We start from the raw sequence: 15348 nt of genomic DNA on the forward strand, positions 1-15348 counted from the left end.
GATATTGCCAGATAATCAAAAGTGTATCTCTCAAGAACAAGAGCATGTAGTTTAGTGTGTGTATATATATATATATAATTTTTTTAGTAACTAATTAAATTATATAATGATTAATAATATCATGTAATAATTGATATATTTTTTAATAATAACTCAAATCCGAAAGTTTGTAGTGACTTAAGCACAAGCAGCTACCCCAACTGTGACAGTGCTGGCAGCAACCACCGAAGCAAGGATCACAAGCGGCAACCCTTCAACCATGGCTCCAAACTCAATCTGCGAGAGTGAATGAACATAGAAAATAGACTTGCGAGAGTGAAAATAAACTACGCAAATGAAGGACAAACCAAGTAGACGAAGGGTAGAAACCAACGTCGAAAGAGTAAAAAATGTGTAGGTTAAAATTTAAAAACCACTATATTACATCGGTTTTTGTTGACACTAAATATATTGTTGTAAAATTCCTATTTCGCACTAGTGATAGATGGATTATCTTTTGATATTTTTTATTTAGTCATTGCAAGATGAAGAATGAAGTCACCTTTTAGCAACCACACATTAAAAAATTTCGTAATTGTCAAAATACTTTAATACTTTAACTTAAGAATCTACTTAATATCTTTAATATATAATTATCAATATATAATATCAATATCAAATTAAGATCCAACATTGTTTGTTAATTTTCTTTGTCCTTTAACTTTATCTAATCTTAATACTGACGCACACTTTGATTCCGAGTAATATGTTCATCATTGTTATTGCACTTTCTTTGTGATAATTTTGGTTAAATAACACATCACTAATTTTACCTTATTGCTAAAGTTAAACGGATGATATGCAACTAAACTAAGCTTTAGTAAAATGAACGAGGTAGCAACATGTTTATCGTTGTTGTCACACGTGCTTACTTAACAGGTAAACTATATTTTATATTTTCATTACATTCAATCTTTCTTAAACTGATATTATTTCAACTATAGTTTTATTAACTCGAATTCGTTTAGTATTAAGTATTGATTTAAAATGATATTATGTATATTGAACATGTAATTTTAAAATTACGTAAAATATTATTTTGTAATAGTTTTTATTTATTTAATTCTTTATAAGCTCAAAATACCTTTTTTTAATATTTCGGATTACATAATCCGAAAGTCTTTTTCTAGATTCAGAATTAGCTTCTGAATTATGTAATCTGGAAGCCTTTTGTGATTAGCATCCGAATTACATAATCCGAAAGTCTTTTCTAAATATGAGATTGACTTCCGAATTATGTAATCCGGTATATATTTGGATTACATATTCCATTGGCTTATTTCAAATGCAAAAAAGAGTTCTGGATTTTATAAGTCTCAAGAACAATTCCGGATCCAAAAATAGCTTCCGGATTATGTATGGAGGTGACACAAAAAAGGAAAAAACGGTATTTTTACATTTAGTATGGGGGTGGCAGAAGAAGGTATGGAGGTGTAGGAAGAAAGAGTTCTCTGGGCATAGATGAAAGGCAAGCAATTGGGCCAGAATGGGCTTGTTGGGAGGGAGCGAGCCCAGTCCAGAAGGACTTGCAGACGACCAGTTGGTATTCGTGAAGTCTATGCAGAGAAATGAAAAAGTTTGGAAGGAAGGCATGTGTGAGTGTGAGGTAATGTGCATACGCATATAACAGAATAATATTTATATAGGAGATTGAGAAGCAGAAGCACATAGCAGTATCATCATCGTCGTCGTCATCATCATCGTCGTCGTCGTCATCATCATCATCGTCGTCGTCATCATCATCATCGTCGTCGTCATCATCATCATCATCATTGCCTTCTGGAAAGATCATAAGCCTGCAATCCATCTCCGGTGAGCACTTATTCTTCCTTTTGTTTTCCTCCTAAGCTATCTAGAATCTTCCAAACTCAGATCTCTTATCTTTCTTCCTCTCTCACTCCTGCTCGCCTCTTTACTCTACCCACGCCAACTTCCTCTACTCAACCTAGGTATCACCTTCATCTGCTAAAATCTTTTGCAATCCTCAATCGCACTTTTATATGCTATTCCTAATTTAATTATGGATTCTACTTTTTCTTTTTGATTTTTTTTTCCAGAATTTCCCGATTCCTCTGTCCAATTCCTTTTCATATTTGATTTTTTCCCGACTGAAATGGGCTATCAGAATCTGACCAATCTTTTATATACCTAATTGCTTTAGCGAATCCCGAATATATTTTGTATCTGTGTTGCTTTGTGTTTATTTTGATTGGATGTGAACATAGCCATGGTCACGTGTCATTGCATGGGCATCAGACAACATTATTTTGATTGTTGCTAGATGTTTTTATCTTTGGATAAATGTATCACCAACATCTGTTAGTTCCCGAAAACCTAATTGATGTGTCCAATGGTTGATGAGTAAAGAGGCACTGCATAGTATAATCACATTTATATTGAAATTTCTAGGATAACTTGTTATCTACTTTGTTATTAATAGTTTGATTTAATGACTGAATATGGAGGTTTACTGGGTTTTATATTACATATCTTTTGCACACTGATGTGGTTTAGCGTTGCCGACCATACATAGTGTGTTCGTGCGGTTTTTGCTTCAATGTCCTGTTGGTTCTACTGATGCGTCAATGAATCTCTTTCACTCTTTGGGTGATTAATATGCCCTTCATCTGCATTGTGTTGAGTTGCAGCTACTTTGGTATCTTTTTTGTCTGGGTTAGTTCTGTCGAATTCCTTGGTTCAACACTTTGCAGCTGAACCGACACATGGCGGGTCAGTGCTCCAATGAAGGCTCCAGTACTGGAAATATTTCAGCAGAGTGTTCAGATTCAACTGTTCAGCTCAATATCAAGACTCTGGATTCCCGAATCTACAGTTTTCAAGTGAACAAAAATGTAAGCTATAATATCCGATCCTGTCATTCTTGTGTTTTTTGAGTCCTATTGAGGTAAATATCAATAGCTTAGTGTATAACCCTCAAACTGGTCTTCAAAATCGTTTCAGATGCCTGTTTCGTTGTTCAAAGAGAAAATTGCAAATGAAATTGGTGTTCCAGTTAGTCAGCAACGACTGATATTTAGAGGAAAAGTCTTGAAGGATGAACATGTTCTTTCTGAGTATCGTATCCTTCAAATTGTTTTTTTTCCTGACAGCTTCATGCTTAATGGACCTAGATTTTTCTCTGTTTTAAATAATTTGTTTCATCATGAAGTGAGTGCATTATTTATGTGCAGTGTCTTTTTTTTTTTTTTTCTTTTCTTTTCAATATCCTTATTAGTTGGCTTTTGGAAATTGGGATTGCTTGGCAGAAGGAAATGCTGTGACCCATCACAGAATTTTTTCATATATGGTGAAATGAGTTAGTATTTTATTTTGAAATCATACTGTGATATTAATCTCTTTGTTTTATAACCAAATCCTTAACCATTTAAGATGTTGAGAATGGACATACATTGCATTTAGTTGAAAGACAACCAAATCAGCCGCAGGCTTCTGGTACAAGTGCTGATGAGCCCACTGGTACGAGTAGTAACCGAGGTATAACTTCAGGCTGCAAGGACGGTCCTTTTTATTTTTTTTTCTTTTCAGCTTTTTAGACATTATCCGACATCTGTTGTATTGTACTATGCTATTGATAAATTCATCGTTTGGAAGGAAATGATGTGGGCTCAGGTCCTCCTCGTAACCGTGTTGGGCAAATTTCACACAGTGTTGTTCTTGGGACATTTAACGTGGGGGAACAGGGCGAAGGAATTGTTCATGACCTCACTCGGGTTCGTTATCATATTCTTTACATCTATCTTATGTAGTTCGTGTTCATGCATTCTATTCAGTTTTCAGGTAGGTATTGGCAATAATGATTTGCTTTGATATTGCCTGAGAGACATTACATACCGCTTTATTTTTTTTTTTTTCAGGTTATTGGGCATGTTTTAAATTCTATTGGAAACGGTGGCCAGAGTACAGTTAATGGTCCTAATGCTGCGCAAACTTCTTCAGTTAGTACTGCTTTCGCTTGAATACATGATCATGCATTGTTTTGTTTTCTATCATTTGTATGATTTCCTGGGGTATTGTATTGATATGATTAATTTTCTTAACCATGAGTGACTGAGTTAGTTTACATCCATTTTATTGTCTGATTTCTCCTTCATATTTGAGTTCTCCTTGCAACCTTGCATATTTAATTTTGCTTGCCTTTTTCAATTTCATCTACTTAAATCATGAAGCAATATCATGTTGTGGTATTTATTTCAGGTGGCTTGTGTTTCATAGCATAAAAATATTTACCTATTGTCCTTACAGTGTCAAATCTCAAGTACCTCATGAATGCCTGATAAAAAAAGTACCCTGTGAATGATTATTTATCTTAATTTTGTAATCTTTTTTTTTCTGGTTCAATGAATATATATGTACTTTTCCTTGCAATACTAACACAGACTTGTACTGATACACATTGAAGGAATTCTGTTTCACTTTGTTAAGCCCTCTTATTTGTTATTATCAGTTTAATTTGTGAATAAAATCGATACAGAACACAGACTTGTACTGGTACACTTTGAAGTCAGTAAATGTTGTTTTTCCTACATGCATTATGCAATATATATCCTTTTGAACTAGGTTGGTGTTTATATCAGGCTCATCCAGGCAATGAAACTGAAGGAATGCATGCTGGAAATCAAAACCCAGCAGGAAACCAGGCGCCATCTGGACAAACATTTCATGGTCCGACATTCCAATCTGTGTCTCATGTTGTTCAGATTCCTGCAGCAGCTGGATCCATAGCCCTCCCATCTCTCAATGCAGTAGGAACATGACCTCTCTTTTGGCACTCAATTTGTTGTGGAAATTTAACACATTCTTCATGATGTTTAACTTTCTTTCTTTCCCCTTCATTTCAGCCAATTCCTGATTCATTGAACACTCTGATTGAGTTTATGAATCAAATGGAACACACACTGACACAAAATGGTGATGATTTTGTGATTGCTGCTCCTTTATTTTTAATTTAAAAGGAAATTAAATGTTTATAGTTGCTTAATGCTTATGCAGGTTATCAGTCAAATTTTTCACTAGCTAACCCTGGAGATCAGCGAGTGGAATTGCCTTCTAATTCGCAAGGGTTGCCAAATCTAGAAGCATTAAGTATTGTCTTACGTCATGCAGAACGGTTACTTGGTGGTCAAGCTGTTGCTGCACTATCTGTAATTAACACATCCTATTTACAAATATTATTTTTCCCCTAATAATAAATACACTTTTCTATAATCTGCAAGTATTAGATGTTTACTGAAAGTGCAAGACTTGTACGTTATAGATTTGCTACATAAGTTTAAATTTTGGGTAAAATAAAATGGCATAATTCTTTTATTAATACCCTGAAAGCATGAATGCACCATGTATTTGTCTTTGGAGAGATTATTAAGTGTTGTTAAAATGACTGGCATGTTGAGTATGCTCATTTTAGAGGCCGATGGAGATTTTTTATTTATTTATGTGGACTGAAAATAATTGGGGACTCTTCCTAGTCTAGGGTCTAGTGTAATAAACTTCTTGAATTTAAATAAACCTTTACTTTGATGTTGGGGTATTTACTAATCTTAGCAGGGTTGGTATTGGTGAACTGTGACAAGACATGCAATTTTATCTATCTTGTCAGTTAACCAGTTCAGGGATGTGCACACAGATCTCATTCTGCAATGTCATTTAAACCTGGTTAATATATCTGGGATACTTAGTCAAACTCAAATCCATTTGAGATTTAATTTTAAGACAAGTCGAGCTGTGTTTGGGTTATTGTTGGTCAAAGAAGGATATCCTTGGTATCTTTTAGTCTGAACATACTTTTAGAAGGTTTGCTCTTTACAACAGTTAGCGAATCATGCACTCATATTTTGAGACATGTATTTATTGCATACTCTTGTTATAAAACCTCAATTCCACTGGTATATTGCTGTCCATCTTTGACCATAACCATATAACAAGATGTAATGATACGTAGATCTTACTTCTGTTAACCCTGAAATGTTGTTATTATGAAGTGCATATTTCATTGTAGGATTTGTTTGTGAACCAATCTTACTATCTTCAGCATTTATCTTATCTGATTATGTTTTACTTGTAATGTGCGACTCTAGCATATTGCAGGACGCTTGGAAAGAGAAAGAGCTTCTGCTGATCCTCGTATAAGAGGTCAAATACAGTCAGAGTCAGTGCAAATAGGACTTGCTATGCAGCATTTGGGTGCACTTTTACTTGAACTTGGCCGGACAATGTTGACATTGCGAATGGGACAATCTTCTGTATGTTTTGGTTATTTTCTAAAGTGATTTGGTTTACTTTATTGTGTGAAAATATCGTTCATTAATGACTACTTTCAAATTTCAGGCAGAATCGGTTGTTAACGCTGGACCAGCTGTTTACATTTCTTCATCAGGGCCAAATCCTATAATGGCGCAGGTTTGTCAGCTATTTTTGATATATTTGAAGTTCATTTATGGTGATGCCTCATGCCAAGTTTAATTATTTAAGTACTGGCTGATGTTTTGGTTAAGTTGATTGTTCCTTAATAAACTATACCTTGTTGATACTTAATTTTAGTTGCCTTAATTTTAGTCCAAAAACCAGAAGCCCTATCAGTGATGATCCTGTTCTGGCTGTATATGAGGATGATTTTAATTGAAAGTTTTTTTTATATTACATCCTTAGCAAATGGTTCCTCCAAGTTTGACAAACATAATTAAAAGGCACTACTTTAGCTACCAAGTTTGATTAATCAGATACCAACACAACCATGTGGGTTCAGACTGCTAGACACAACTACAGAGCATTTTGTGTCTCCGTAACTCGTTGATGTTGGAATTTCAGTTATCTGAATTTAAACCATGTGCAATCCAGTTGTGGTTCACTAGGGGTGGGTAATTATGTGTACTCAGCAGTTCAAATTACCAAAACTCACCTCTTATTTGGTGATCACGTTTCTATCTGTGTGGGTTTTGATTGTTTAAATTTGCTATTTGGTCCTAATTATCTTCTGTTATTTTCAGCCTTTTCCACTTCAGACAAGCTCCCTCTTTGGTGGTCCAGTTCCCTCCTCAACTCCTGCTACTTTGGGTACCATTGGTATTGGAAGTGCTCCTAGGAACGTAAACATTCATATACATGCTGGTAAATAAAAACTAATTGTACTTCAACCCGTGAAATATTCAACTCTTATTAATTTTTCTTCATATCAGGTACCTCTCTTGCACCAATTGTTTCAGCAATTGGTTCTAGGACAAATAATGGAGAAGGGACAAGAAGTGAACTGCATAATGAGCCTGGTTCTGGTGGTTCAGGTTCATCACGGGTACTACCTGTTAGAAATGTCATAGCCACAGCTATCCCATCACACCCTTCTGGTGTTGGAGTCTGTAGTAGCTCACAAACTGGGTTTGGTGTTTCTACTTCACAGCCACCTGATTCAGCCTCATTGTCATCTGTTTTAGCTGAAATTGATTCTCGCCTTAGGAATGTTGTTGGTAGTATGCAAGGGGATAACACAGTTCGATCAGGTGATTACCATTTATGGTTTCGTTATATGTAGTCTTTTGATAGATTAGCATTTAATTTCAAAACACTTATTTGCATCCTTTCAGGGGAAATGGAATCAATCAGCAGGGACTTGTCTTCTGGATCTGAATCAAGACCTTCTGCACTAAATGCACAGCAAGATACAACGGAAATGAATGGTGTTGGGGCTGCCAGTGCTTCCTTAGTTGGCTGTACTTCTGAAAGTGAGGCACAGAAGGTAATACTTTTCACATCCCTGATTATTCGTCTCCTACATGCATAGCTTTTTGTTGACTGATATTTACCTCTCAATCACCTCCAGCTCCAAACTGAGGCAGGCCAAACCTCTAGTAATGATGAGAGAGATGTTTTGGTTGACAAATTTGTTTCTTCTTCAAAACAAGATTTACAAAGTTGTTCTAGTGGAGAAGCAATAGTAAAACCAGAAAATGACATCGATGTTCCAGCTGTTAGTGACAGACAAGATGTAACTGAACCTGCCAAAGCTGCTCCACTAGGATTGGGTGTGGGTGGCTTAGAGCGTAAGGTAAGATTATTGGTTATGGTTTCGTGCGTAAGAAGCCTGAATTTCCCAATTGTTGTGCTATGCTACGCAAATTGACTTGTTTTCTATAATGTTAGAACTTGGAATAGTATTTTCATAATATTTGACAGGCTGCTGAATGAGTCTTTTTATTGTCTTAAAAGTCATATATTTGCCTTTTGAAGTTATATTCTCTTAATGATTTTTCAGCATACACCATTCCTCTATATTTTTTCAATGTGAACACATTATCCAGTATGTATTGCTCCAAAGCAATCTATTTGAAAATCTTTTTAAAATTAGCATAGGTGGTGTATAGGGCTTTGGATATTGTGTCTAAGCAATTGGAGAATTTTTTTATGTTATGTACTAGTTAGAAACTGAAAATAATTTAGATTTAGGTTTTGGTTGTTTTGTGTTGCTTGTTCATAAGATGCCTCATTTAATGTTAGTATATATCTATGGTGCACGTGGGATATGATACGAATCTAATAGAGTCTGGTTATTCTTGAAATAACATGATATGATACATGCAAGATATATATTTAAAAATGTATAAAATTTCATAAAACACTATTTATATATATCACTGCAATTGTACAAATACCAATTAAAATCACATTTCTTAGACATTGTCAAAATAAAAATTTATAAATTATTGCCATCATACATTACTTTCTATTATTTACATGTAGGAATAACATTATCTATCTCATTACTTTCTTAAAATAATTCATAGAGAACAATTTCCCTCTTTGGTCTATGAAGAAACAATGTTTATATGGTTCTATGTTACACATGTATGTTTCTTGTAGTTTTATTGGATATAAATGCTTTAACTTCTCCAATGCGTATCTGTGAAGTATCCAAAAGTATTGGTATCTGATATGTGAAACAAATAGAAGTACTTGTACTTCATAGGTTTGGATACTTTATTCACACACACATATAGGTGAAGTATCCTAGAATATTGGTGTATCCAACATGGACACGAGGCAAATTGAAGAATAAGCGTTTCTAGGTATATATATATATATATATATATTCACTTTAATGTGTCACTGACATTTTGCTATGAATCCCATTTTTGAGGCAAACAGTAGGTGTTGATGTAGCATGATAGCTTCTTAAAAGTGATTTTTTTTCATTGGATTTCGTAATTGGCTGTTAAGATGAAGCAATTTTAGAACATTCTTTTCAGAAGCTAATTTTGATATAGATGCAAGGATGTAATTAATGTGATGTTTGGGGATGTTATATAAAACTTTGTAGAAATTATTGGAGCCATTGGTTTGAGAAATTATTTTCTATTTTCGTTTTCTTTTAAAAAAAAAAATGTCAACTTGTTCTCCTTTGTTTTGTTTTCAAAGATTTCTATTAGGAAACAATGATAGCAAAGTTGTTTCACGTTTCTTCTAAATTTTTTGAAATTAGGAAACAGTGAAAAAAATTGCATATTCTTTCAAACCAAAAGTTTACCATGATAGGAGCAGGTTTGCCATTCTACTCTTCCAACAAAGTTGAAGCATCCCTTTCCTGGCACCATCCACATGATGGTAGTGAAAGTATACCCATTCCTTTCCTTCTCCAATGTTTGTGTAGGGCTTTCATGTGTTGTTCTGGAAACATTTATATTTAACTAATTTACTTCCAGGGGTGTGGAATGAGAATATTAGTATACTTATAAATTGTAATACGGGAACATGTATTTCAATGGATGAAAACTCAAAAACAAGTCATTCGGTGGCAGCAAAATATTGTAAAGAATTTGAACTGTGGAGTATTACGTAAAATGGCACATTATTACCTCGTAAAAGACCAGTTTAGTCCCTGAAAGATTTAAGGACAGTCACATTAGTCCCTGAAATGAAAATGTTGGCCAGTTTTGACAATTTCAGTGATCATATTGGTGTTAGTAAAAGACTTATTCGGTCAACCTTTTGATGAAAAGGTTATTTTCATCCTTTAATGACTATTGTTACTGATCCCAAATCTTTCAGCGACCAAAATAGCACTTCAATCCATTGTTAGCAATGTATTTTTCACAATAACACATTTGTGCATTAGCACAGATCCTTGGTTGTGATGATTTTGGAATTCTATATATCTCTGGTCTTCCTGATGATTATTGCATTGTATAACTACATTCTTGACTTAACTGTTGGAAATTTGCATGCCAAAACAGAAAAGAACCAGACCTCAACCTCCTGTGAGTAAAGTTGCTGATGATGGATCATCCAGTTCTTCTGTCAATCAAAATCAGCAAACCAGAACAGATGGTCAACATATATTGCAAAGTCTTGCAAGTCATGGATCTGCTTTGAATTCAAGAAATGCTAATGGGCCACCCCAGCGGCCCTTGCCCTCCAGTAATCCCTCAATTGATGTGGCTGGTTTAATGTCTCAGGCCTTACAAAGTCCTGCTTTGAATGGTTTGTTAGAAGGGGTTTCGCAGCAAACCGGAGTTGACTCACCTGATGGTTTGAGGAATATGTTGCAGCAGTTCACACAGAGTCCACAGCTGATGAATACAGTCAACCAAATTGTCCAACAGGTTGGCAGTCAGGATGTGGGGAATATGTTTGCTGGAGCAGAAAGAGGGCAGGGTGGCGGTATTGACATTTCAAGGATGTTTCAACAGATGATGCCCATTGTATCTCAAGCTCTTGGTGGGGCAAATCCTTCTTCACTGTTCTCTGTTGAAGAAGCTGAACCTGGTGCATCCTACCAAGATGGAACAGTTAACAGAGATGAATATTCTGATAATCAAACTTCACAGGTTTGTATCCATTTGGTAACAGAATTTGTCTGGCTGTATTACTGGAAGTCAATGTTTAGTAATTTCTGTGAATTTTTTAGAACCATAAATTTTCTTACATATTTTGGCAGTAGATGGAAGTCCTCTTCTACTATTATTGGTTTAGTGGAGGGTGTAATATTACTTTTTTTCTCCATTTATGAGGCGAGTTTCTTCTTTTGGAGAATTTTAAAATGAGAATACATGGAGTATCATCAACATGTCCGTCTTTGTGACTAGTTGATGCTGTATTTTTTAATTTGTTCTCTTATGATTTGTGCTCTCAGCATTATTTAGTAGTTTACTTTTTCTTATAGTGGGACTTGCTTGTCTTCATGAATGGTAGTTCCAGGTCCTACTAGGACTGTTGGACCTTACTCATCCCTTCGGACATCCCCAAAAGAGACTTTTGGCTGCAGTGTCTTAAAATGTAGTTATTAACAATGAAGCTGCTAAATAAGGGAATTATGGGGATGTTGTACCTTACTCATCCCTTTCAACATCCGCAAAAGAGATTTTTGTCTACAGTCTTTTAAAAAAGTAGCTATTATTTCATGAAAATTTCACTGTAACTGCTGTTTATAGCCTTCCTTATAAAACTTAGTTATATATTTGTGAGATATGGTGTTTTATGTTCTAATGAACTGGTTCTAAGCCTACCCCAGCCCCCGGGCAAAGAACCTTAACAATCCATGAGTAAAAGGTATCATCTTTGTTTTATTAAACCTGTAGTGTTTGCTCCTGTTGAAAAGATGGAACAAAAGGACTCTGGCAGCCGGGCCAGCCGGGATGACCCAATAATCTATATGAGAGGGTGATAAACTTAGGCTAGTCCGTGTTGCCTGTAAATCAAGCCCTTTTATGTTTTTAATAACTTTCTTTATTATTAAGTAGTTAAATGGGCTGTGCCACCTACCCCTTAACTTTGTGAGTGAGCATAGATTGCTTCTTAGAATAAACACTTTTGGCAATGCCTAGCAATATTGCTAATTTGTTTTCTAAGCTGTAATAGTAGTCCTATTGTGACATTTTCCTTGTGTTCTCCAGCTCGACCTTCAACCACTGGCTGAGAGGATTGGACATTTGAGTCCTTCTGTAGATATTTTCCGTGCAGTAGCTGAAAATGCTGTCCAGCTATCAGGCTCTGGAATTGCTTCTAATGATCTTCTGGATGAGTTATGCCACAATGAGAGTCTTGCCAGGGTAAGTAGTCCTTTATGTTATTTGTTCCTTGCTAGCTGAAAGTTGTTTGGTGCACTGCCTTAATATACAAGCAACTTCTAAATTCTCGATGCCCAGCCTTGTAAAAAAAAATATTTTCTTGGTTGTGCAGGAATATGTAGATATGTTGCGATGTGATGTAAGTAAGCTGCTCGAGGGACATTCTGAGCCGGACAAATTCTAGTTGTAGTGTATTAGTACACATTTTCTGCTCCATTGCTTCTATTGTCACAACTCTTGACCTTCCCGAAACTTCTAGAAAATGGGTTATGGCGTGTAGTGTTCTAAATAATTGATTGATCATTAATTGATCTGGAACATTTTGACGTACTTCCAGATCAAGTGTGAAAATTAACTTACACCACATGCCAGACGGATGTTTCAAATGTAGCATTGAGGCGATGACTATTTTTTCGTAGACCTCACTATTTTCTTCTCCCGCCTCTTGTTCATTAACAATCTGGAATGTAAGAATTCGAAAAGCTTGTTTTATATGAATGGGAATGAGAAAAAAAAATTAGGGAGATGGAGGAAGTTGGAACCTGTTTAATGGCCTTCCACTGCCGCATTGTCTGCTCTGACTTACCCTCTTTTGGGCTTAATTCTGACAGTGGATGTTTCATCAAATAGTCTTGTACTTCTTCCATAAATGACTGAATCTGGTTGCATTGCTACTGTGTTTACCCAGGATTGAAGTATATTTTAAAGACCGAGGACTATTTTTGAAAAAAATTCAGCACCTCTGTACCATGTACTTCTCATTAATCTCGTGAGTTTTGGTATGTAAGATTATTTATTATCATTTAAAAAAAATTATATATCAATGTTAAACACATTTACTCTCCTTACGCGTCAAATATGATATATTTTTCTTTGGTCAATTCATCTTGAACTAGTTTTTTCTCTCACTTTTCATTTCACTTCATTCTAAACTTCCTTCATTCTAAAATGTAGCCTTTATTGTTCATTTATTTGATCAAGTTAAATAGTGAAGGGAAATAAGTTAGATAAATCAATAAAGAAATGTTTATCTTTGCATACTATTACATTTTCTATTGAAGTTTATACTTTTATAATAGTGCAGTCTTGTATTTCGTGTGTTGCAATTTCCTTGACCCCAAATGGCATACTTCGAATTTACTTGTTTCAGAGTCGATACTAAAAATATTTGCACTGTGGAGTATGAACGAAGAATTTTAAACTACGAATGCATATTATATTAGATAAACTTTCTCTCGTTCCTAATCTCCTTCCACTTGCTTTATTTTCAAACTTATTTAATATTTTTTATATAAACTTTTATGTTAGACATCACTAGCCAACTTAACATTTTGCATTTTAGGAAAACTGACACTTCAAGTAATAACAATCATCTATCACATATAAAAAATTTAATAATAAAAAAATAAATATAAAAAGAAAATATAGAAAGATTAGGCTAAAACACTATTGTTAATTAGACGTCGTTTTCATTCTTTTTGACTCGTAGAATGATTAGGTGTTGCAATTTTTAATAATATCTTCTTTTTCAAGTGAAGATGGTTGCTTGTGGTGATTAAAAAACGTTGTTGGATTATAATATGTTTTAATGTGTTTTTAGCAGTGGTACAAATTAAAATATATTTTAAAATTATATTATGGATTGTACAAAATTCTGTTGAGTCTCACAAAATTTTAACAAAAAGTCCTTTTAGAAAATCTTTTCAGAAATTTTGGCCAATCTAAGTTTATTCTATTTTCAGATTTTTGAAATTTGGTCATAGTTTCTGCAATTTTTTCCAGAGTTTATATTACGTTGAAAAATAAAAAAAAAATCACAGTTCTTTCATACTTTGAATCCAACTAAGGAGGCATGTTCAAAAATAAAATACCAAAAAGGTACCAAAGTTCTATTTTCAAATGATAAAGTAAGTCACAGACTGAACAAAATCGATTTTTTTGAAAATAAAACGTTCTGACTTTCTTCCTAATATCTCCTTTTTGTGATTTGTTTATCGACGTCCCTCCTTACCTGGATGAAAACAACATATGAAAGTACTTGTGAATTTCTTCAACACAATACAGATCCAGAATAAAATTGCATAAAGTAGGACGAAATTTCACAAGTTTCGGTAGAGGATAGATAGCCTTGGTTTTTACAAAATTTCTGAAAAATCCACCCGAAATAGTTTTTTCCCAAAATTCCAGGTAAGAATCTCCACTGAATTTGGGACAAAACGCGACAAATTTCAGGTCAACCTGATGAGTATTCACCTAGGAAAGAAATCAAACAGTTTCACACACAAACAAACCTTCCTTTCAGTCCTGGCACTGATCAATAAAAAATTTATTCCGAATCTTGTGGGACGAATTTGGGGCTCAAGTCTCAGCCAAAACTCAGTAGACACAATGACGAATGTCCGGTAAAAATTTCAGACCAAAATACCCTAAGAGTAAGGCGCAGTAAGTCCCAGACCGAGGGTGAACGAAACTGGTTTTCCGAAAACAAAACGTCCTGACTTTTCCTCCCCGTATCTTCTTTTTGTGATTTGTCTATGGACCTGCCTCCTTACCTGGGTGCAAACAACATATGAAAGTACTTGTGTGAATTTTTTCAACGCAATACGGACCCAGAATAAAATTGTAGAAAGTAGGACGAAATTTCACAAGTTTCGGTAAAGGATAGTCTTGGTTTTTACAAAATTTCAGAAAAATTCACCTGAAATAGTTTTTTCCCGGAATTCCAGGTAAGAATCACCACTGAATTTGGGACAAAACGCGACAAATTTCAGGTCAAACGGATGAGTATTCACCTAGGAAAGAAATCAAACAGTTTCACACACAAACGAACCTTCCTTTCAGCCCTGGCAGTGATGAATAAAAAATTTATTGCGAATCTTGTGGGACGATTTTGGGGCTCAAATCTCAGCTAAAACTGAGTAGACACAATGACGAATGTCCGGTAAAAATTTCAGACCAAAATACCCAAGGAGTAAGGCGCAGTAAGACCCAGACCGAAGGTGAACGAAACTGGTTTTCCGAAAACAAAACGTCCTGGCTTTTCCTACCCGTATCTTCTTTTTGTGATTTGTCTATGGACCTGCCTCCTTACCTGGGTGCAAACAACATATGAAAGTACTTGTGTGAATTTTTTCAACGCAATACGGACCCAGATTAAAATTGCAGAAAGTAGGGCGAAATTTCAAAAGTTTCGGTAGAGGATAAGCCCTGGTTTTTACAAAATTTCTGAAAAATTCAC

General features: G+C 34.9%; 1 protein-coding gene across 6 annotated transcripts; it reads left to right on the top strand.

The window, feature by feature from the left end:
• Positions 1 to 1533: 1533 nt before the first annotated feature.
• LOC137816286 (Ubiquitin-like superfamily protein) lies at positions 1534 to 12784 on the top strand. 6 transcript variants are annotated; one of them, XM_068619369.2, is made up of 18 exons: positions 1534 to 1851; positions 2688 to 2891; positions 3001 to 3118; positions 3430 to 3534; positions 3652 to 3770; positions 3915 to 3995; positions 4635 to 4802; positions 4899 to 4968; positions 5050 to 5201; positions 6135 to 6299; positions 6385 to 6456; positions 7044 to 7164; positions 7233 to 7550; positions 7635 to 7786; positions 7871 to 8095; positions 10278 to 10871; positions 11937 to 12092; positions 12223 to 12784. In XM_068619369.2, exons 2-18 carry the CDS (start codon positions 2763 to 2765, stop codon positions 12292 to 12294), a joined length of 2817 nt encoding a protein of 938 aa, XP_068475470.1. In that variant the 5' UTR covers positions 1534 to 1851; positions 2688 to 2762; the 3' UTR covers positions 12295 to 12784. The 6 variants fall into 6 exon arrangements, with proteins under 6 accessions (XP_068475470.1, XP_090160331.1, XP_068475473.1 ...); XM_090304205.1 differs by having other exon boundaries at positions 1598 to 1851; positions 2718 to 2891; XM_068619372.2 differs by having other exon boundaries at positions 1598 to 1851; positions 2751 to 2891.
• Positions 12785 to 15348: the final 2564 nt, after the last annotated feature.

Source organism: Phaseolus vulgaris, chromosome 1, assembly GCF_051622355.1.
Source record: "Phaseolus vulgaris cultivar YP4 chromosome 1, ASM5162235v1, whole genome shotgun sequence".
Lineage (NCBI taxonomy): Eukaryota > Viridiplantae > Streptophyta > Magnoliopsida > Fabales > Fabaceae > Phaseolus > Phaseolus vulgaris.